Source organism: Rhincodon typus, chromosome 28 (genome assembly GCF_021869965.1).
Source record: "Rhincodon typus isolate 14 chromosome 28, sRhiTyp1.1, whole genome shotgun sequence".
In the NCBI taxonomy this organism is placed as follows: domain Eukaryota; kingdom Metazoa; phylum Chordata; class Chondrichthyes; order Orectolobiformes; family Rhincodontidae; genus Rhincodon; species Rhincodon typus.
In genome coordinates this window covers 36,112,912-36,130,532 of record NC_063359.1, presented here as the reverse complement: position 1 = coordinate 36,130,532, position 17,621 = coordinate 36,112,912, and the positions used below count along the sequence as shown (strand labels likewise).

Here is a 17,621-nt window from a genome sequence, read left to right as displayed (position 1 = left end):
TGGGGGTGTGTATGTATGTGTGTATGTGTGGATGTGTGTTTGTGAGTGTGTATGGGGGTATGTATGTGTGTGTGTGGGTGAGTGTGTGTGTGTGTAGGGGGCGAGCTGTGGGGCGTAGAGAGGTTTGGTAAATGAGGATCATAGAGTGAGGATGGCGGGGAAACGACCACAAGGAAGCGCAGCGAGTAATATTTGTGAAATTCTACCGTCCAGCCATACCCGACCATGAGCGCAGCAAGTCTGTCCAGGCCGGTGTCTGGCCCCATTTCTCGGTTTAATTAGTTGGTGCTGGAGACAGTTCGGGTTAAGTAGATAGGGTGAGATAAAGATAAAATCCCCGGCAATCTCCAGTGGGGCATGCCTCCAAGCGGAAACAAAATTTGCTGCCTTCAGTTTACCCAACGGTTTATTAACAAGATGTCCAAGGTTGTTCAGACAACGTTCCGCCAAAAATAGTCGAATGTTTGAGGGGGCCGCGGGGGCCGATGTATCCTCAGTGTGGCACACATTTCCTACAGCCCAGCACCTCCTCCGTCATTCCTTTGGGAATGAGATTCCTGTTTGTTTTTTGGTTGGCCCATCCCATCCCTGATCTCACAGGAGGCAGCTAGTTCAGGTTGTCTGACATGATCGGTGGCCCACACAACCCCTCGGTGTATAGCCAGATGTCCCTCGGAGTAACAGATGACAGTGTGCTGCGTATACAACTTGCACTGGAGGGCATGTCTCTCTGATCATTGAATCAAAGAATCCCTACAGAGCGGGAAGAGGCCATTCGGCCCATCGACTTTTGCACCAGGCACCCTCCGAAAAGCTTCCCACCCAGACTATCCCTATAATCCTGCATTTCCTATGTTTAACCCATCTAGCCTGCATATCCCTGACCACTATGGGCTAATTTAGATGGTCCATCCACCAACCCCGCCCCAACCCCCTGGGAGGAAACCAGAGCACCCCCGGGGAAACCCGCGCAGAAACGGGGAGAGTGTGCAAACTCCACACAGACAATCGCCTGAGGCTGGAATCGAACCTGGGTGTCTGGAGCTGTGAGGCAGCAGTGCTAACCACTGGTCATAGTATTTCATTGATGTTGTTCTCCAGTCTTAACCAGCCAACTCAGTATTGGCAGGGCTGACGCATTCGCTAACCACGGGAAGGGTGGCATACCAGTATCTAGAACGGCCTGGACACCCAGCGCCTCAGGTTCAAGATCTGGGATGTGGTTCACCTTCATCTGGTTCGCTAAGTGTCCTTTAGGAGATCTGTCATCCTAACCCGGTCTGGCCTACATGTGACTCCAAACCCACAGCAATGTGGTTGGCTTTTAAAAGCTCTCTGAGCAATTAAGGATGGGGCAACGAACGTTAGTCTAGCCATTGGTGCCCACATCCCATGGCCGAATATCAAAAGATACAGCGCCTATTGAATTTAGGACTAAAAAAACAAGTTTCATCTTATATTGAGTCAATATCATTTCCAGTGCTTGTGAGGGCGGAACAAGAAGTCGCTTTGAAAACGAAACCCGCTAAGTGAGGTTAAAAATCGCAGTGAAAATTGGGAAGCATGTTGACAGCCTGATTGGAAAATGCTGGTGACTTTAGTGTTTCCAACTTTCTTACCTTCGAACTGATGGGTCAAAGTCAGATTCTAACGCTTCCCGGACTCGAACCTGCACCCGGGCTCTTCCGATTCGCGAGCAGAGAAGCTTGCTTTCTGTGTGTGCCTCTCACAGCGGGATAAGATCTTAAAACGATCAAAAACAAAAGTTGATGGAAAAAGCTCAGCAGGTCTGGCAACATCTGTGAAGAAAAAAAAAATGAGTTAACCTTTCGGGTCCGGTGAAGAAAGGTCGTCTGTGTTGTAAGGAAGGGTCACCGGACCCGAAAGGTTAACTCTGATTTTTTATTCTTCACAGATGCTGCCAGACCTGCTGAGCTTTTCCGGCAATTTTTTGCTCCTGATTTACAGCATCCGCAGTTCTTTCAGTTTTTTTAATCTTAAAATATTCATTGCCATTTGATGTCGAATTTACCGCCGCTAGCCAGTTTTAAGAAGCAAATTAACCACTCACCCCAAACCCCATCACCTCCTCTCCCTCTCTCTCTAAAAAAGATGTTGGGTCAGATTGCTATCCCCCCACCCCATGACCCCTCCCCGGCTCCCATTATTCTCGCCGACCACATGCCGCTGCGCCTTGAACCCCAGCCCACCAAACCCTGCTTTCATCAGCCCCTTCAAGGGAACGTAAACAACAAAAATTCAAATCTTTAAAAAGTTAGGGGAGAGATACGACTGAAGCGCCGGTCGTTTACAAAAAGATGTGTTTGATAAACTCTCGGAATGCAAACAAATGGGACATTGATTTTGAATTCATCAGGAGATACATCAGTAGCACTACAGCCTGATTTCCCCAGGCACCGCTCCGTTTTAAAGATCAGCGTCAACAAAATTTATCAGGGTGTTACTTAACATTTCATTGAGCGCAGAATATTCCAAAAACAAACTGGAGGCGGTGGGTCAGGCAGATCGTTCTCTTTATTCCTGAGAAATGCAACACTAGTTTTCTCTCTAACAAGTAGGTAAGGCGTTTTAGGATAGCGTGTCCTGTTTAGTAACATTAGGCCCATTCTTGGCGTCGACATTTAACATTGTGAGAGGTGTCTGAGCTCGCAGTACGGCCTCCTAAACGAGTGATCCCCGCGGGGACCGATAGCGACCGTTTGCGTCGCTCAGGCAAAGGCTGTGGACAGAGCCTAGCGATTTCGAATACTCTCTAAAGGATAACCTGAGACGGGAAAGTGTGCATTGGGTGAGTATTCAGCATTAACAAGAGACAGAGTGTCTTCCGCGTACAATATCCTGGGGGTGATTTCTTCTACGTGAGTTAGTTACACAATCCTCACGTGTTAATTGTCATCCATATTTTCTTAAACGACCCCTTAATTTGAAATTTGATCGATATGTTTACCAGAGATAATTTACTCATACATTTAGCTGAATAGATGTTTTCCCCGATGCGCCGGACACTTTATTCAAAACGATATCAAGCCAATTTAAACATGTGTCTCCTTGTCCTGAAGCGGTGATTAACATAATAGGTTATAGAAATAGTAAATATGAACATTTATCCCTGGTACATTGTCATGTGTATACATATGTCAATGTATTCCTGTATATTATCTTGTGTATATTGTATGTCAATGTTTCCCTGTTACATTATCATGTCAGTGTATTCCTAGTGCATTACATTTGCATACTATATGATCAGTACTCCTTCTGCATTACATGTCTACACTATATAACCATGTAACTCTGGTGCACTATCATGCGTATACTATGTGACCATGCATCCATGCTGCAATACATGTGTACGTTATATAACCATGTATTTCTGGCGTATGACATATACCATATGACCATGAGTCCCCGATGTATAAGTGTATGTTATATGACCATGTTATATGACGTGTGTATACCATATGGCCATTTATCCATGCTGCAGCACATGTATTCTAATATCTAACGCATAAATATTTGAGGGAAGCAGTTCAGAGACTTTTCTCAGTCAGTCCCACAACCCACCCTCTTCCAACCCTCCCTGATATTTAGAGTGACAGTTGTGCAAATCCAAGGTTTTTCCGGGATGCAGGAGCAATTTTAAAACGCCAGAATTTTGAATTTTGTCGCACCGTAGCCGAATTGAAAACAAAATAGACAAGCGATGCCAACAAAGCCCTCAATATTGTATATACATTAGAAAATTGAAATAAATCCACCCTAATTAAACGAAACCACCGACAGGAAAACGCCAAGGACGACATTACCAAATCGTGTTGGTAATTTTCTGGACTTGTCTTCCGGTTCTGCCTTGAAATAGAATAAAAAAAAACTAAAAGCCACACAGAGTGAGAGTCAGCGAGATTTCACGTATAGAAGAATTTGTATATAATTCAATACTCTGGAAGCATATTCAAAATATACAAATAAAAACACAAACACAAGGCTACATTTACATATTCACAACCAGTGCAATTACAATTCTATATATGTGTAAAATGCAAATATGACCACTTATCCCTGGTGCGTATACTATATAATAACTATTATATATAATAAATCATAAATTAATATGTAATGTATTTTCATATAATCTTCGTCAAGAGAAAGTCTAGGATCAGGTGTGAATCCAAAGGGCGAGATTTGACAGTCTAATTATCTGTCGGAGGTTTTTACCCAGCTACATTGCTAAATTTCACTTGCCTCTTCCCTAGCCGCCTTTACCAGGTTCCACCGCCATCCAAATGACTGCCGGCACCATCCAGAACCCCACCGCCGGCTTCTTTACAAGCAGTTTTCAACGTTTTTTTTCCCCCCTTAAAGGTCAGATTTGATTCAAATTCCACTTCAGAACAAAAGTAAGTTAAAGTACATTTTATGTAAAATATTTTTAAACGTGTCCAGCACAAATTAAACCATATAATGGCAAAAAAATTGAAGAAATATTCGGGACTTCGCCAGTTACTTTATAATGTGTTATGCGGGCAAAAACTTAAATCAGTAGATGGGAAAGTCTACAGGTTTATTTCTCGCCTGAGCACAGATGTTCCTTCCCCCAATCCTACCCAACCTCCTACTCGTGGGCTGACTCCAGTGTAGAGGAGCTGGATCAGATCTTTGCTTTTTGTTGTACCTTTCAGTCGCTGGAGTTACGAACAGAGCATATGACCGTTTGTCTAATAGTTTCTGTCTGTCTGTGTAGGTGACTTTCTGTATGTGTGTTTGTGCGCGTGTGACCGTCTGCCAATCTGCCCGTTTGTGTCTATGTGACTATTCCTCTGTGTTTGTGTCTGTGTGAGCTTCTGTCTTTGTGTATGTGACTATTTCTGTCTGTGTGTCTCTGTGTGTGTGTGTGTGTGTGTGTGTGTGTGTGTGCGCCGTACACGCAATGTACCATCTCCACTCGCTGGTCTGCCCAGCCAGTAATAACACATCGGCCCTGCAACTGCCAGTGACTCTGAGATCGTTGCTCAATGGGCGAACTCTGCACACGGAATACGTCCCAGTGCCCCAAACTATCACTTTTGAAAAGTTGACCTGGATAGACGCTGAAGGTCGGGGCAAGTGCTTTCCAAAACCAGCGGCAGCGACTTTGGGTTTGGGGCAGAAATGGATGCTGCTACTGAGCTGAAGCCAGGGGGGAATTTAAACACGGATGCGCCGCACGACTTCCGGACCCAGAATGATGATCTGCGCAAAGGTACTGAGTCCAACTCACTTTATTCACGGCGCGGGATATTGTGATTATCTGAACGGCCGTACACCTCACATACCACTTCTAGACTCTTGCTGATGTATTTTCCGCTCGGAGTTTTGGATGCAGTGTTAGATAAAATCAGTCTGATGTCAAAAGCCGGGCACTATCAAAAATTAAGCTCTGGAGAATTTCACTATAAACAGACGCGTAATCAACCAATGCCGGCCAACTCTTAAAACCAGTCAATTAACTAATTAGGTGATATTTCCATTTGAAATTTTACACACTTTAACATTTTAATTACTTAAGGCGCCGAATTAACAATAAACCCCTCCCAACAGCCGGCCAACTATGTTCAGTCTTTAAATAGATTCTGTGTTTTCGACGCCCTTTACTATGGTCAGATTTGCAATAGGAATACGACCACAGGGGGTGGGTTCAGAGTTTGTAGGTTATTTCAAACGGCTGCTATCCAGAAATAAATTACTTGTTTATAATTACGCCAAGCGATTGGGTCTTAATGCCACAACAATTTTTTTTTAAAATTTGAATTATTTGGGGGTTGTGAGATCCGACCTCGCGTGTACAGAGTTCACACACCCCTCTCCTTTTATCTATCAGGAGGTTTTGCTTCTTACTTCGGTAACATTGATTATTGTTAACGCTGACGGGGGATTAGAGTCTTGCGAATGTCACTAACCTGACATATGTCTCGTCTTCCCCATTCTTCCTTCCTCGCACGGCATTTAACAATGAGTTTGTAACTTTTAGGAGCAGAGACAGTTTTCATTTCCATATTGTGATCGCAGTCTTCAGTGGGAGAGGCCTCGAATGGATTCATTTCAAGGGATTTTTTTTTGTAAAAATGCTGTTATAATAACAAAGAGGTGCACATGGGCTCGGAGTAAGTTAATGTGACAACGGAGAGGTAACTTAAACTCGCTTCGCAAATTCCCTTGCCTGTGAGTTTAACTGCAAGGCGCTATCATAAAAAAGATCTGGCTGACGAAGAGAAACGCAAAATGCTCATACCAGTGCATATTTAATGTCAGTCTGCCGTTACTATCTATGACAGTCCGTGTAAACTGCCTGTTCATCGCTATGCATAGGCAAAGGATGCAGATTTCATACAAAAACAAACATTTTAAAAGCGCCGCTTTCTTTCCCTGCCGAGAAGAAGCACTCGCGCTGCAAGTGTTATGAGGAGAGTGGACAACCTTCGCCTCTATAGTTCACAGAGAGTTTGCGGCTTGCACCGAACCAGTTCTAATCCAGGAGCGAGCAGGAAACATAGCAAAAAAAAAACTGGAATTTGCGTCTCACATTCTGATTGACGTCTATCCCAAGTAAGCAAGGGAATGGTGGGCACTAAACATTACCAGATTCATCAGTGAAACTTTCACTCTATATATACATACATACAATATACATACAATGCACTAGAAATAAGGCAGAGATAATTGGAGTTTAAAGCAATAACAGAAAGACCAGGATGAAAAAAAGGGAATTCCATTATAATCTGAGGGCCTGTTCGACAGTGGACTGACCAATGCAGGCTTTAACTAGAGGAAATTACAAGGTGAAGATAGCAAACCACCGACAATGCACCGCTATATTTAATCGTGTAAATTATAGCTAACATGGAGCATACTCATTTCATGTTCTGTTTCACTGTATAGAAAAATCTATTTTTCATTGTTTAAAGCGAAACGCCTGTCGCCTCAAAATTTCAGCAGTAATTTTAGGGATTAATGCGCGTTCCCGACTCCGCAGTTTTAATATGACTCCCTTACTACTTGCGTTGCCAACAGCCGATTAAGATGTATCGTGTAAGTAAGTGGCCGTGTGTGTATCTCGTTCTCCCACTCTGATTCTCGCTCTCGCCGCTGTCCTGGTGACAGTTATTGGATGTTGCTGGAAGGCAGTTTCTTGCTGCATACTTTATGAACGACTGGAATGGTCCCATGTTTGCCGAAGCCACCACAGTGAACTGTTGGATCATCAAGCCCTGAATTGGGACCCGAACCCGGAGCCTCTAGCTTTAGAAATAAGGACACTACCGCCTGAACCACAAGACATCCCCACCCCTCCCCTCATAGCTGATTTTTGTAGTATTGATGCTAGAGCTAGGCTAATAATGGGAGTCCAAATCCCACTTTAGATGTTTGCAAATTTCAATTGAGTTAATGGGTATTTCTTGTGGAAATTTGTCTGTGAAAGTGAGTATGGAATTGGCCCAGAAATGAACTACTTCATTAAAGCTGTGTAGATAGAGAAACCTAGGAGCAAATTACTGCAGAAACTGGAATCTGTACTGAAAACAAAAAATACTGGAGATCACATTGGGTCAGGCAGCGTCCGTGGAAGGAAAGCAAGCTAACGTTTCGAGTCTAGATGACTCTTCATCAGATAGGGAAACCTGCCGTCTTTGCTGGGTCCGGCTTATTCATGACTCCAGTCCCACACCAACTTGGTTAACTGCCCGCTGAAGTGGCCGGACATATCACTCATTTGTCTCAAACAGCCAGCACCAGGGTGTATAGGGCGTCGAGCGAAAGCACATCCGCAGAATGAAGGAAAGCAGTAGGTGTGTGTGGGTGGGAGCTGCTGGTAAGCTAACCATTGAATTTGTTACTGGGATGTGAAAGACGAATAAGGGAACAGTTTGTCAGTGGGCGAGGTGCTCAGAAATAAAGTGGAGTTAATGCTAGTGTCTAAAAGTTGCGGTCTACCTAAACAGAGGAGTCTCTGGCCTTCCGCTACCTGATTGGCTGCTACTATGACCCTTGAACCACCCGTCTTTTTTTGTATCAAACCAGCTCAGGTTCCTCCTGAAACCGCTAAATCCAAAATTTTGCCTTTATAGGGTAATGTGCGGAGGGGACTGTCCCTGGAGGAATGCCTTAAGGGCTCTTTTTTTTTGGTGAGGAGAACTAAATTGGTCTAGATATGATGTTAGCTTTGCTAGTTGCCCCCATTCTCCTCTATGAATCCACCTGCCCCCGATAATACCAACGCAATTAAAAAAAGACTCGCAGCCCCCTCCCCCAATATAATTAAATAGGCTGCGCCCTGTTTGCTTGACAAACTGTTCGTACCGGAAATCACCATTCCGCCAATTCCCTCAAACCATTTCACAGTCACAGTGCAACGTAAGGTTGTGGTTTGACTTCAGTTTCTCGGTTAGGCGGGAGAGGGGCCAGATCTCAACGAAGCAGCGAACTGATTTGCATTGATTTATTTCCTTAAAATCGAGTTGGGGGGGGGTGCGGGGGAAACGAGGTCTGATTGAGCTGTAATAAGTTCTGAGACATAGATAGGGAGAACCCATCCATTCCCCTTGGTAGGATGGTCAATAACATGGGGCCCAGTCTTAAGATAAGGAAAAGGATTTTTAGAGGGGATGTGAGGAAATATGTTTTCATCTGGAACTCACCGCCTAAAAAGGTGGTAGAGACAGGAACCCTCATAATTTTTCTGTATTTAGTTGAACACTTGAATCGCCATAGCATACAAGACTGCCAGGCTCTGATAGAGCAGCGGCAGTGGCCTTTCTCTGAACCTGGAGGCCTGGATTTAGCCTCACCCGCTCCAAAATAGTTTCATAACATTTCTGAGCAGGCTGATTGGAAAATATCTGCAAGGCTACAGGCCTTCGATTACAGAAATTGAATTAGGATAGTCAGAGGCTCGATGTCCAACACGGTTACGATGGGCCGAAGGTAATTTTCCCCTGAGGTTGATGCTTTACTTTCTGAAAGTCAATTTTTCTGGATCATTTCAACCGTCCCCACCTCTTTCACTCCAACAGATCGTTTCAAATCCACAAATTAGACAGAAGACAATGAACGCTCGTTTTATTGAAATGAGAACTAAGACAGTAGTATACATATATGTTTGTTTTAAGATAAAAAAAAACGAAAGATCTGCGGATGCTGTAAATCAGAAACAAAAACAGAAATTGCTGGAAAAGTTCAGCAGGTCTGGCAGCGTCTATGGAGAGAAATGAGAGTTAGCGTTTCGGATCGAGTGGACCCCTCCTCAGTTCCAAGGGTCACCGGACCCAAAACTTTAACTCTGCTTCTCTCTCCACAGATGCTGCCAGACCTGCTGAGTTTCTCCAGCGATTTCTGATGTTTGTGAGTTTCAGGTCTGCACCGTCCGCAGTTCTTTGTTTGATTATTATCTCAGACGGTTCTATCCCTCATTCCCCTCTTCTTCCAAATCTCCATGTGCTAATAAGAAAGAACAATTGTTTAAATAATTTTATGTAACGTACTATATAAACCGTGTCTTTTTTGTGAATGTCTTTGTCTTGTAAAGAGGGGATTAACAATATCAGGGACATTAATCTTACAATAAATGCGCGCGCTCAAGCGTGTATGTATAGACAACTTCTAACTCTTCCAAACATTGTACTCAGGGTTTAAAACATTGCAAGCTTTGGAATGCCGATGCACAGCCAACCCTCCTAAATTTCTAAATGCGGTAGAACGCACATTGCCAGATTATGAATTGCACCGTAGGTTTTAAACACCGTCTAATTCCTATCACGGCAAACAGCTCAGGTCTGCACGCCGATGCACTTGTAAAGGGAGCTGCGTCGTTAATGCGTAGGGTCCCTACCTCCTGTAATGAAACGGCTTTTAATATTGCCTACACGCACTCTCTGGAAATCACATTTACTTTTAGTGAATCTCTCGAGGCCTTTCCTCAATATTACTGATCTTTGACTCCAATCGGATGCAAAACTCTCCGCAACATCGTTTAAATAAACCCCCCGCTCTCTCCAAAATGAAATTAAAACAGTAAAACAATAACAAGCCCAATCTTTATAACCACCAGAACGACGGATAGCTGGATATTGTTGTGTATTGTCATTTGACTTCTAAAAATCCCGAAGGTTCGCCGTTCCAAAATTAAATAGAAAAAAATTGATAAATATTTAGGCATTTCTGATAAATATAGTTGCAGTCTCAAAGTAGGAGACGGGGTTAAACAGGCTGTTGTTGAAATGGGAAGGAATTAAAGCGTTTAATATATAAATATGTAATTATATATTGTATTTATCTGCTTTACCCATTAAGTAGTTTAATCATATATTATAGTGTATATTCCTAATTATATGTATTATAGACTATATATGTGATTAAAGTGTTGATATGTATATATAGCCACTTTGCAAGTCCCTGCTAAGGAGCTGAATCTGGGCAACACTCACCAACACAGAACCAAAACTGGCCACGGATCTCGCTTTCACTTTTGATAGGGCTCTGGTAGCCAAGGTGCTGGAAGTGAGGTGGAGTCAACATTGCGTGGCGAAAGGTGCGGTCTACCTCGGCAGAGTGGTCGCTGGCCTTGCACATTTGCTGATTGGCAGCTGTTGGAGGTTGCCGGACTCCAGTGATCCTTGACCCATCTACTCGGGATTTTTTTTTGTTTTGTTTTGGATATCCAATGATTCAGGTTCCCCTTGAAGGGATTCCTCTATGAATCTCCCCTCATGGAGTAGGATTGTGACGAGGACTGTATCTGGAGGAATACCTTCTCTCGGGTGGAGAGCTGGGCTGCTGTATACACAGGGTCGCTTTTACTCCACTCCTCCCTCTTTTAACTCACCCCCACCCCACCCGCCTCTCTCCCCAGACTACCCCTCCCACTCCACCCCCAAAACCCCCAGCCGTCTCGCGTCCTGGTTGAGAGCCAAACTGCTCACGCCTGGAGCATAAACCGAAAGTGCTGGAGAAACTCGGCTCGTCTGTAAGCATCGGTGAAGAGAGGAAACAGAGTTAATATTTCGAGTCCAGTAACCCTTCGTCAGCACTGATCACTGGATTCCGCCCGATTCCCTCAAAGGTCTTGAAGATCACAATGCAACGTAAGGTTTTGGTTTGATTTCCGTTTCTCCGTTAGGCCGGGGAGGGGTCAGATCGAAATGAGACTGCGACCAGATTTCTATTTATAGGCTGGAAGTTAATTTCTCTGCACCCTTCCAATCTCCCTCTCCTCTTCCAGCCCAACAGATCACCTCCAATCCGCGAATCAGTGAATGCTCCTTTATTTTAAAAACAAATTAGACGGCAGCATTTTGTTTAGTGCCTACTTGGACGATTCTGAGGCTGAAGTCTACGTTTCTGAGACTCGTCTTTGAGGTACCTGTGCCTGAGTGCATATTTGTCAACTCTGGAACCTAATTTTGATCGGCAAGTTCCGATTCCAAACTAAAAAATAAATTACCACAATCTCCTTACTCTGAAACCACACGACCCAGTTCTTGCAATAAAGGCCTGCGATTGATTGAGTTCAGCACTTGCATTTGTTTCTGCTTTGTGTCCCAGTGCGCTTGATGTCGTTTTAATATACACGTTACTCAGAAATTATGTGCCTGCATTATTTCGTTTGTATTTTGTATAATTCGTTGCCTCGTTCGCAGAGTCGCTCAAGGATCAGGGGATCTGGAGCTGCGTCGTTATCAGTGTCGAAGTACCACTGCTGTTGCAGAATTCGTTTTATTTATTTTCAGCACACACACATACAGGTTCTCGTTGTGTTTAGTTCTGAAGACATTTGTTTTAAATGTAAATATTGTACAAGGCTCGCGGTGTGATTTGCCTACACTAAACGGAGAGTGTTGTGTGTGCAGATATCCCACTGTGTGCCGGCTGCAATCAACACATCGTGGACAGATTTATTCTGAAGGTCCTGGACCGTCACTGGCACAGCAAGTGCTTAAAATGCGGCGACTGCCAGAAACAACTGACGGAGAAATGCTTCAGCCGAGGAGATAGCGTTTACTGTAAAGAGGATTTCTTCAAGTAAGTACGATTTATCCAGCAACATGTCACACGCACTCACAGACACATGCAAATCTGCGCACATTCACTCATACACACTCTCCCAATCACTCACAAACACAGATACAAATACACACATTCGCACAGTTTCATTCACGTGTACATAAACACCACACTCTCCGTCACAAACGCACAGCCATATACACAGATACGCGCACACACGGACATATATACAGGTAGAAACAGATTGACATACATTCACTCACACACAAACACAGGCTCACAAACACAGTCACTGACAAACAAGTAAACATCCACAGAGATACAGGCTCACACACACACACATACACACATGAATACAAACACACACACGCACACTCAAACATACAGATACAAATGTACTTAGATATACACAGACACAAACACACACAGACACCCTCAGACATGTAGATTCAAGCAGAAGGCCACACACAGACAAACACAATCAGACATACAGATACAAACACACTCAGACACAAACACATATACATACGCAAACACATAAACGTCGATCAGGAGTAGGAAACTGTAAAATTGTTGACATCCCAGGCTGAAGCCTACAGAAAAGCCCTCAGCCTGTAGAATGGCAGCTTCTTTAAGCTACACAAACACAACAATCCCAATCAGGATCTCCAGGCAGATTATCTAAAATTCAGAGGCACGAAATCCAGGGCTTTCATAAATGTGAAAAAAAACGCTAGAAATGTTCTGCAGGCTTGCTAATCTTTGAGGAGAGAGAAACGGAGTTAACGTTTCGGGGGTAAGGATCTTTCAGTAGAATACACTATTTCCAGCATCCTCTGCTTATATCCTTGGTCTGTTGCTTTGGTCCATTATTTTCAGACTTCTTTAAAATAATTGAATTTTTTTGGGGAAAAAAGAAAGTTCCTCAAATTGATGCTGTCTCTAATCTACTGAAACACAGAACTACAGAAATCCAGAATGTGTTTTGGAAAAGGAAAAGCCTATTTAAATAAAATAATGCTAACCGAAGAAATAAAGAACTGCTATTGATAGAAATCTGAAAGCAAAACAAGAATTACTGGAAAAACAAAGAGGATCTGGCTGCATCTGTGGAGAGAAAGCAGAGTTAACGTTTCGGGTCCAGTGACTCTTCAACCGACCTGGTGATTTGCCCCTTCATTGGGCAACGGTGATTGCGTTAACCCTGACTCTGAAATCGCAATGTGTATTTTTTTAAATGCCCCGCTTTTATGCTTATCTGTTTTTAAAGCGTGAGATGGGGTTTTGATTTTAATGAGCCCGCAGTTCAGTGCCCTCTGAGTTAGAATCCTCGCTGACGGGAGGCTGCATTGTCGCAAGGTCTCCGAGCCCTCTCAGACCAACGTGAATAGAAACCCGATGATTCTGTTGCCAGGAGATCCCTCCGCCCACCCTGTGTCCTCGCTGTTATGTAGCCCCCTTCGAACAGTACCTCAAAGTTTACGACTGTCACAATGTTGTTTGCTGGACCTCTTCGAACAAATTGCGGTTGCTGCTGTAACAGTGAATGCAATTGAAAAGTGGCTGTAAAATACTTTGGGACGTCCCGGGGCCTCTATATAAAATCACTCTTTGTTTAAAAAGAAAATCAGGACGATAGGACGAAATAGCCAGAACACTGGTTCTAACCAGTTAAATATATTCCGAACGCAAAAAAATACAATTCAGAAAATGAGGGAGAATCAGGGAGGGTACCAAATATTCTACTTCTAAACAAAATTACATGCGGCTGAATGTTGAATCTGTTCGATTTAAGATTATTAATTCCATCCAGACTCGTTCCCTACCAAGGATAATTCATCCCGACTGAGGAAGAAACGAGAACTCCCCAAAACTGACCGGGATAACTTTAAAATATGATTTTGAAAGATTTTTTGAGTTAAAACATTAGTGGTTCTCATTCTTAAAAATGTACGTTAATTACAGATATAACCATACCTCTGTAAGTATGGCAAGACCCTGTAGTTTAATCTTTCTTTATATTTAGATAAACATTGCATAATTTTATTTAGTTTTTACATTATTTATAATTGTTTGTCATTATATTCTGCATCCTAATTCGTGCGCTCGACTTCCCAAAGAATTGTATCTGTGTAACATCGGTAGCAATAACCTTGGCCTGCAGCAAATCTCCTGCTGAATTTAGGATTTCGAAAGTAATCGACCGCAAAAATGAGAGTTCGTTTCATATCCGTGTGAGTATCGGTGAGAGACACACAGACACGGTCTGTATCCTCAGCACTTACACATCCAGCCAAGAGACTAAGCTTCTTATTTGTCCTTAAATTCCGCCCCCCCGCAATACCCACCTCCCCCATTCCTTAGTTTTATTTTCTGATCCCAGAAGATTAATATCTCTTTTCTATCTTCTTGCTGGAAGCAGAGATTGAAAGGCGAGGATTAGTCTTTCAAATCCCCCATCCGCCGAACTGGGTCAGAGCTTTGACAAGCGGCGATGGTAGGAGACAGAACTGGAGACCCTGGGTTTGGTTTTAAGAGACATTCACCGATTAGCGAACCGGCATGGGATTAGAACACGTTTACTGTTTTATAATTCTGCATAGATAATTAAAATGTTATTTTAAAGTAACAATGCACACTATCTTCATAATTTAGCAACACCGTGTATATTTACTTAAATTAATAATTGTTTGAGTGGCCGCAGCTTTATAGCCGAAAACCTGCCTTTTCTGTTTAACGTTTTCTTAAACATAAGTTTAAAAAGGGTCTCTATCGCATTTGAACAAAACGCTAGAGAAATAACAAGATACAGTACGTCGATTTAAAGAATGAATCCACTTTAACTCATTTAAAAATATAATGTCACAACCTTTGAATATTTTACTTTTAATGCGCTGGTAGTAAATTCCATTCAGAAAGAGGGACGTCTCCAGCCCAGACTAATTCCAATGCTATGGTTGAAGGTTGGACTTCAGGCGAGCCAGGGAGTTGGAGACAGATCAAAGTTCAACCCAATCGTGCAATCCTCTCGGGGTGGTGAGAAATTCAGTTCCATTAACATCTCCAACCAGCTTTCAGTCTGTTTCATTGTCACTTCAGGAAGAAACTAATATCTTGAAGTGACTTTTATTTCAAAAAAGGGAATATTATAGTGGAACGGAAACTTAGACAGGTCTGAAAATCTGAAATAAAAAAAACAGAAAGTGCTATAGGAACTCAGCGGGTCTGGCAACATCTGGAGAGAAAAACAGAGTCAACATTTCAATTCCAGTGTCTCTTCGTCAGAACTTCCTTATCATAACTGTTATTTAATTATAATTAATAATAATATTAACTCTTAATCCACAGTGATTTCCACTTCCCCACTGTTCGCCTGCAGCGAGTTTAATTCTTATTTAAACATGTCGAATGCTAAAATTCATTAAGGTATAGTGATATAAAGTATATAAGATATAAAGTCATTGCAAGGTGATAGACACTATTCTTGGATTATAGCTTGCAACTGTAATATACATCGACAAAAAAAGTCTACTTTTAGAAAAGTCTACATTTCTGAAGTAGGGTCTAGACCCGAAACGCAGCCTTCCTGCTCCTCTGATGCTGCTTGGCCTGCTGTGTTCATCCAGCTCTACACCTTGTTATCTCAGATTCTCCAGCATCTGCAGTTCCTGCTATCTCTACTTTTAGACGCCGCGATAAATTACATTCAGGGCGGAGGTAGAAAGATTGAGTTTTCTAAAACAGTTTACTCCTGCAAAACGCTGTTATCAGTAAAAATAGCTCAGTAGGAGCAGAAACATCGATCAATAAATATTACCCCGCCTAAATATATTGGGAATACAGATAAAGTGGACGTGTTCTTTTTCATGGGGGTGGGAGGGGGTAGGTTGTGAAGTTGTAGGTCACGAAGCCTGACAAAGAAAATAATTTTGGGGAGTACCTTGCACGAGATCCGAACCAAACATCTGAGATTACATATGAACACGTGAACAGAGAGAGTAGACCTGCTTTGCTGTAATTGTAGACTTCCCGTTTGCTGTTTTAATTTAAGACTTACCGCCGCGTTATCCATGAAATTTATAATTTTATAAATATAATTTTATAATCTATGATTTTGCTGATGGTATGCAGTAATATTTCGGGTATTGAGGCAATTGGCACATGAAACAGTACAGAAATATAGCGCACTTTTTTACGTAAGACGCCCCTCCTTCCTATTTTAATGTGATGATAATTTGAAGTTAGTTTATCGCTTATTTATAATATTCTATGTCAAAGTGTAAGGTGTCACAAAAGCAAAGAACTGCAGATGCTGGGAATCTAAAACAAAAAGAGAAATTGCTGGAGAAACTCAGCAGGTCAGGCAGCATCTGTGGAAAGACAAAATAGAGTTAACATTTCGGTCTAGAAACTATTGATAGAAGCTCCCAGACCTGTCTAAGTTTCTGCTTATATCTAGGATGTCACTCTCTCGAATGCGGCATTGTACAGAAGTCTGTACATCAACTTTACTGATCCTTCCCTTTTTACATAATTCACCTGGTAAACCGAGAAACCGCTTTAAAAACAAAATAATGAGAAATTAATCAGAGTATGAAAAGTTCGGTAGTTTAAATGGTTTCGAATCACAAGCCAGTCGATCCTACAGCGCACCCACTGCTAACATCTAACTGCAATTTGGTCTTTACTCTGCACTGGCAAATACATCCCAATATCTACTACATTTTGGGCGGAACGAGTTCTTCCCAAATCGAAGCAGGAAATGCTGTTAGCCGTGTTGAGAGTATAGACGTAGAGATTCGGGTCGACAAGCTACCGTCAACACTAGAAGTTGTAATGAGACGAACCGCTTTTGCAGGGGTTCTTACGAATCTCTGGTTTAAATGTGTGCTCGAGTATGTAATGCAAATCCTTGCCTTCCCACTTGAGGTGTTTACGTTGGAGTTAGTTTTTTCAGCCGCATTTAAAATTCTATGTTCGCTTGTGACATCTCGCAGTTTGTGCCTTTTGTCAGAACCAACCAGTATCAGGAACTTGCCGGCCCTGACCTTAGCGTAACATCACCACTAAGATTAGAAGGGACCGTGCGTTTTGATTAATTATTCCGACCGATTCTCATCGAAACGAAAACGGAATCTCAAACATTGTTCCCTGACATTTTGCACTTGCCACCTTGCTTGTTATAAATAAAAATGGCTAATAATAAACTAGCAACCAAGGCAGGTATGGTTTATACTGGGAGAAGCAATCTAAAGGGTTTTTTTTTACCATGTTCAGCCCAGCAACGCGTGGCCTGATAACGGAATATTTTAAAAACGCAGACACCAAACGCAGCAATTTTAAACTGATTTTTATTTTTGTATATACACAAAAGAAGGTTCTTCACTGAGAAATATTGATAGCAGTTTTGGTCAAACCATTTTACAGGGACAAACCCGGTGTTTCACATGAAACAAAAACATTGTTAATAATATTAAAAACTGTACTTTAAAATGTGGAAAACATAATTACATTTAAAGAACACAAGCGGATGGGTTTATAATGTAAGATAACAAGGTGTAGAGCTGGAT

At 42.4% G+C, this 17,621-nt stretch overlaps 1 protein-coding gene across 1 annotated transcript in view; it reads left to right on the top strand.

Moving 5' to 3' along the window:
- LOC109910618 (sulfhydryl oxidase 2-like) overlaps positions 1-17,621 on the top strand; it is a 121,056-nt gene that overhangs the window by 73,185 nt on the left and 30,250 nt on the right. Inside the window, exons 13-15 of the mRNA XM_048613399.1 lie at positions 4,760-4,811; positions 5,139-5,257; positions 11,898-12,069. Of these exons, the coding sequence (XP_048469356.1) occupies positions 4,760-4,811; positions 5,139-5,257; positions 11,898-12,069 (343 nt within the window). The remainder of the gene's footprint in view (positions 1-4,759; positions 4,812-5,138; positions 5,258-11,897; positions 12,070-17,621) is intronic.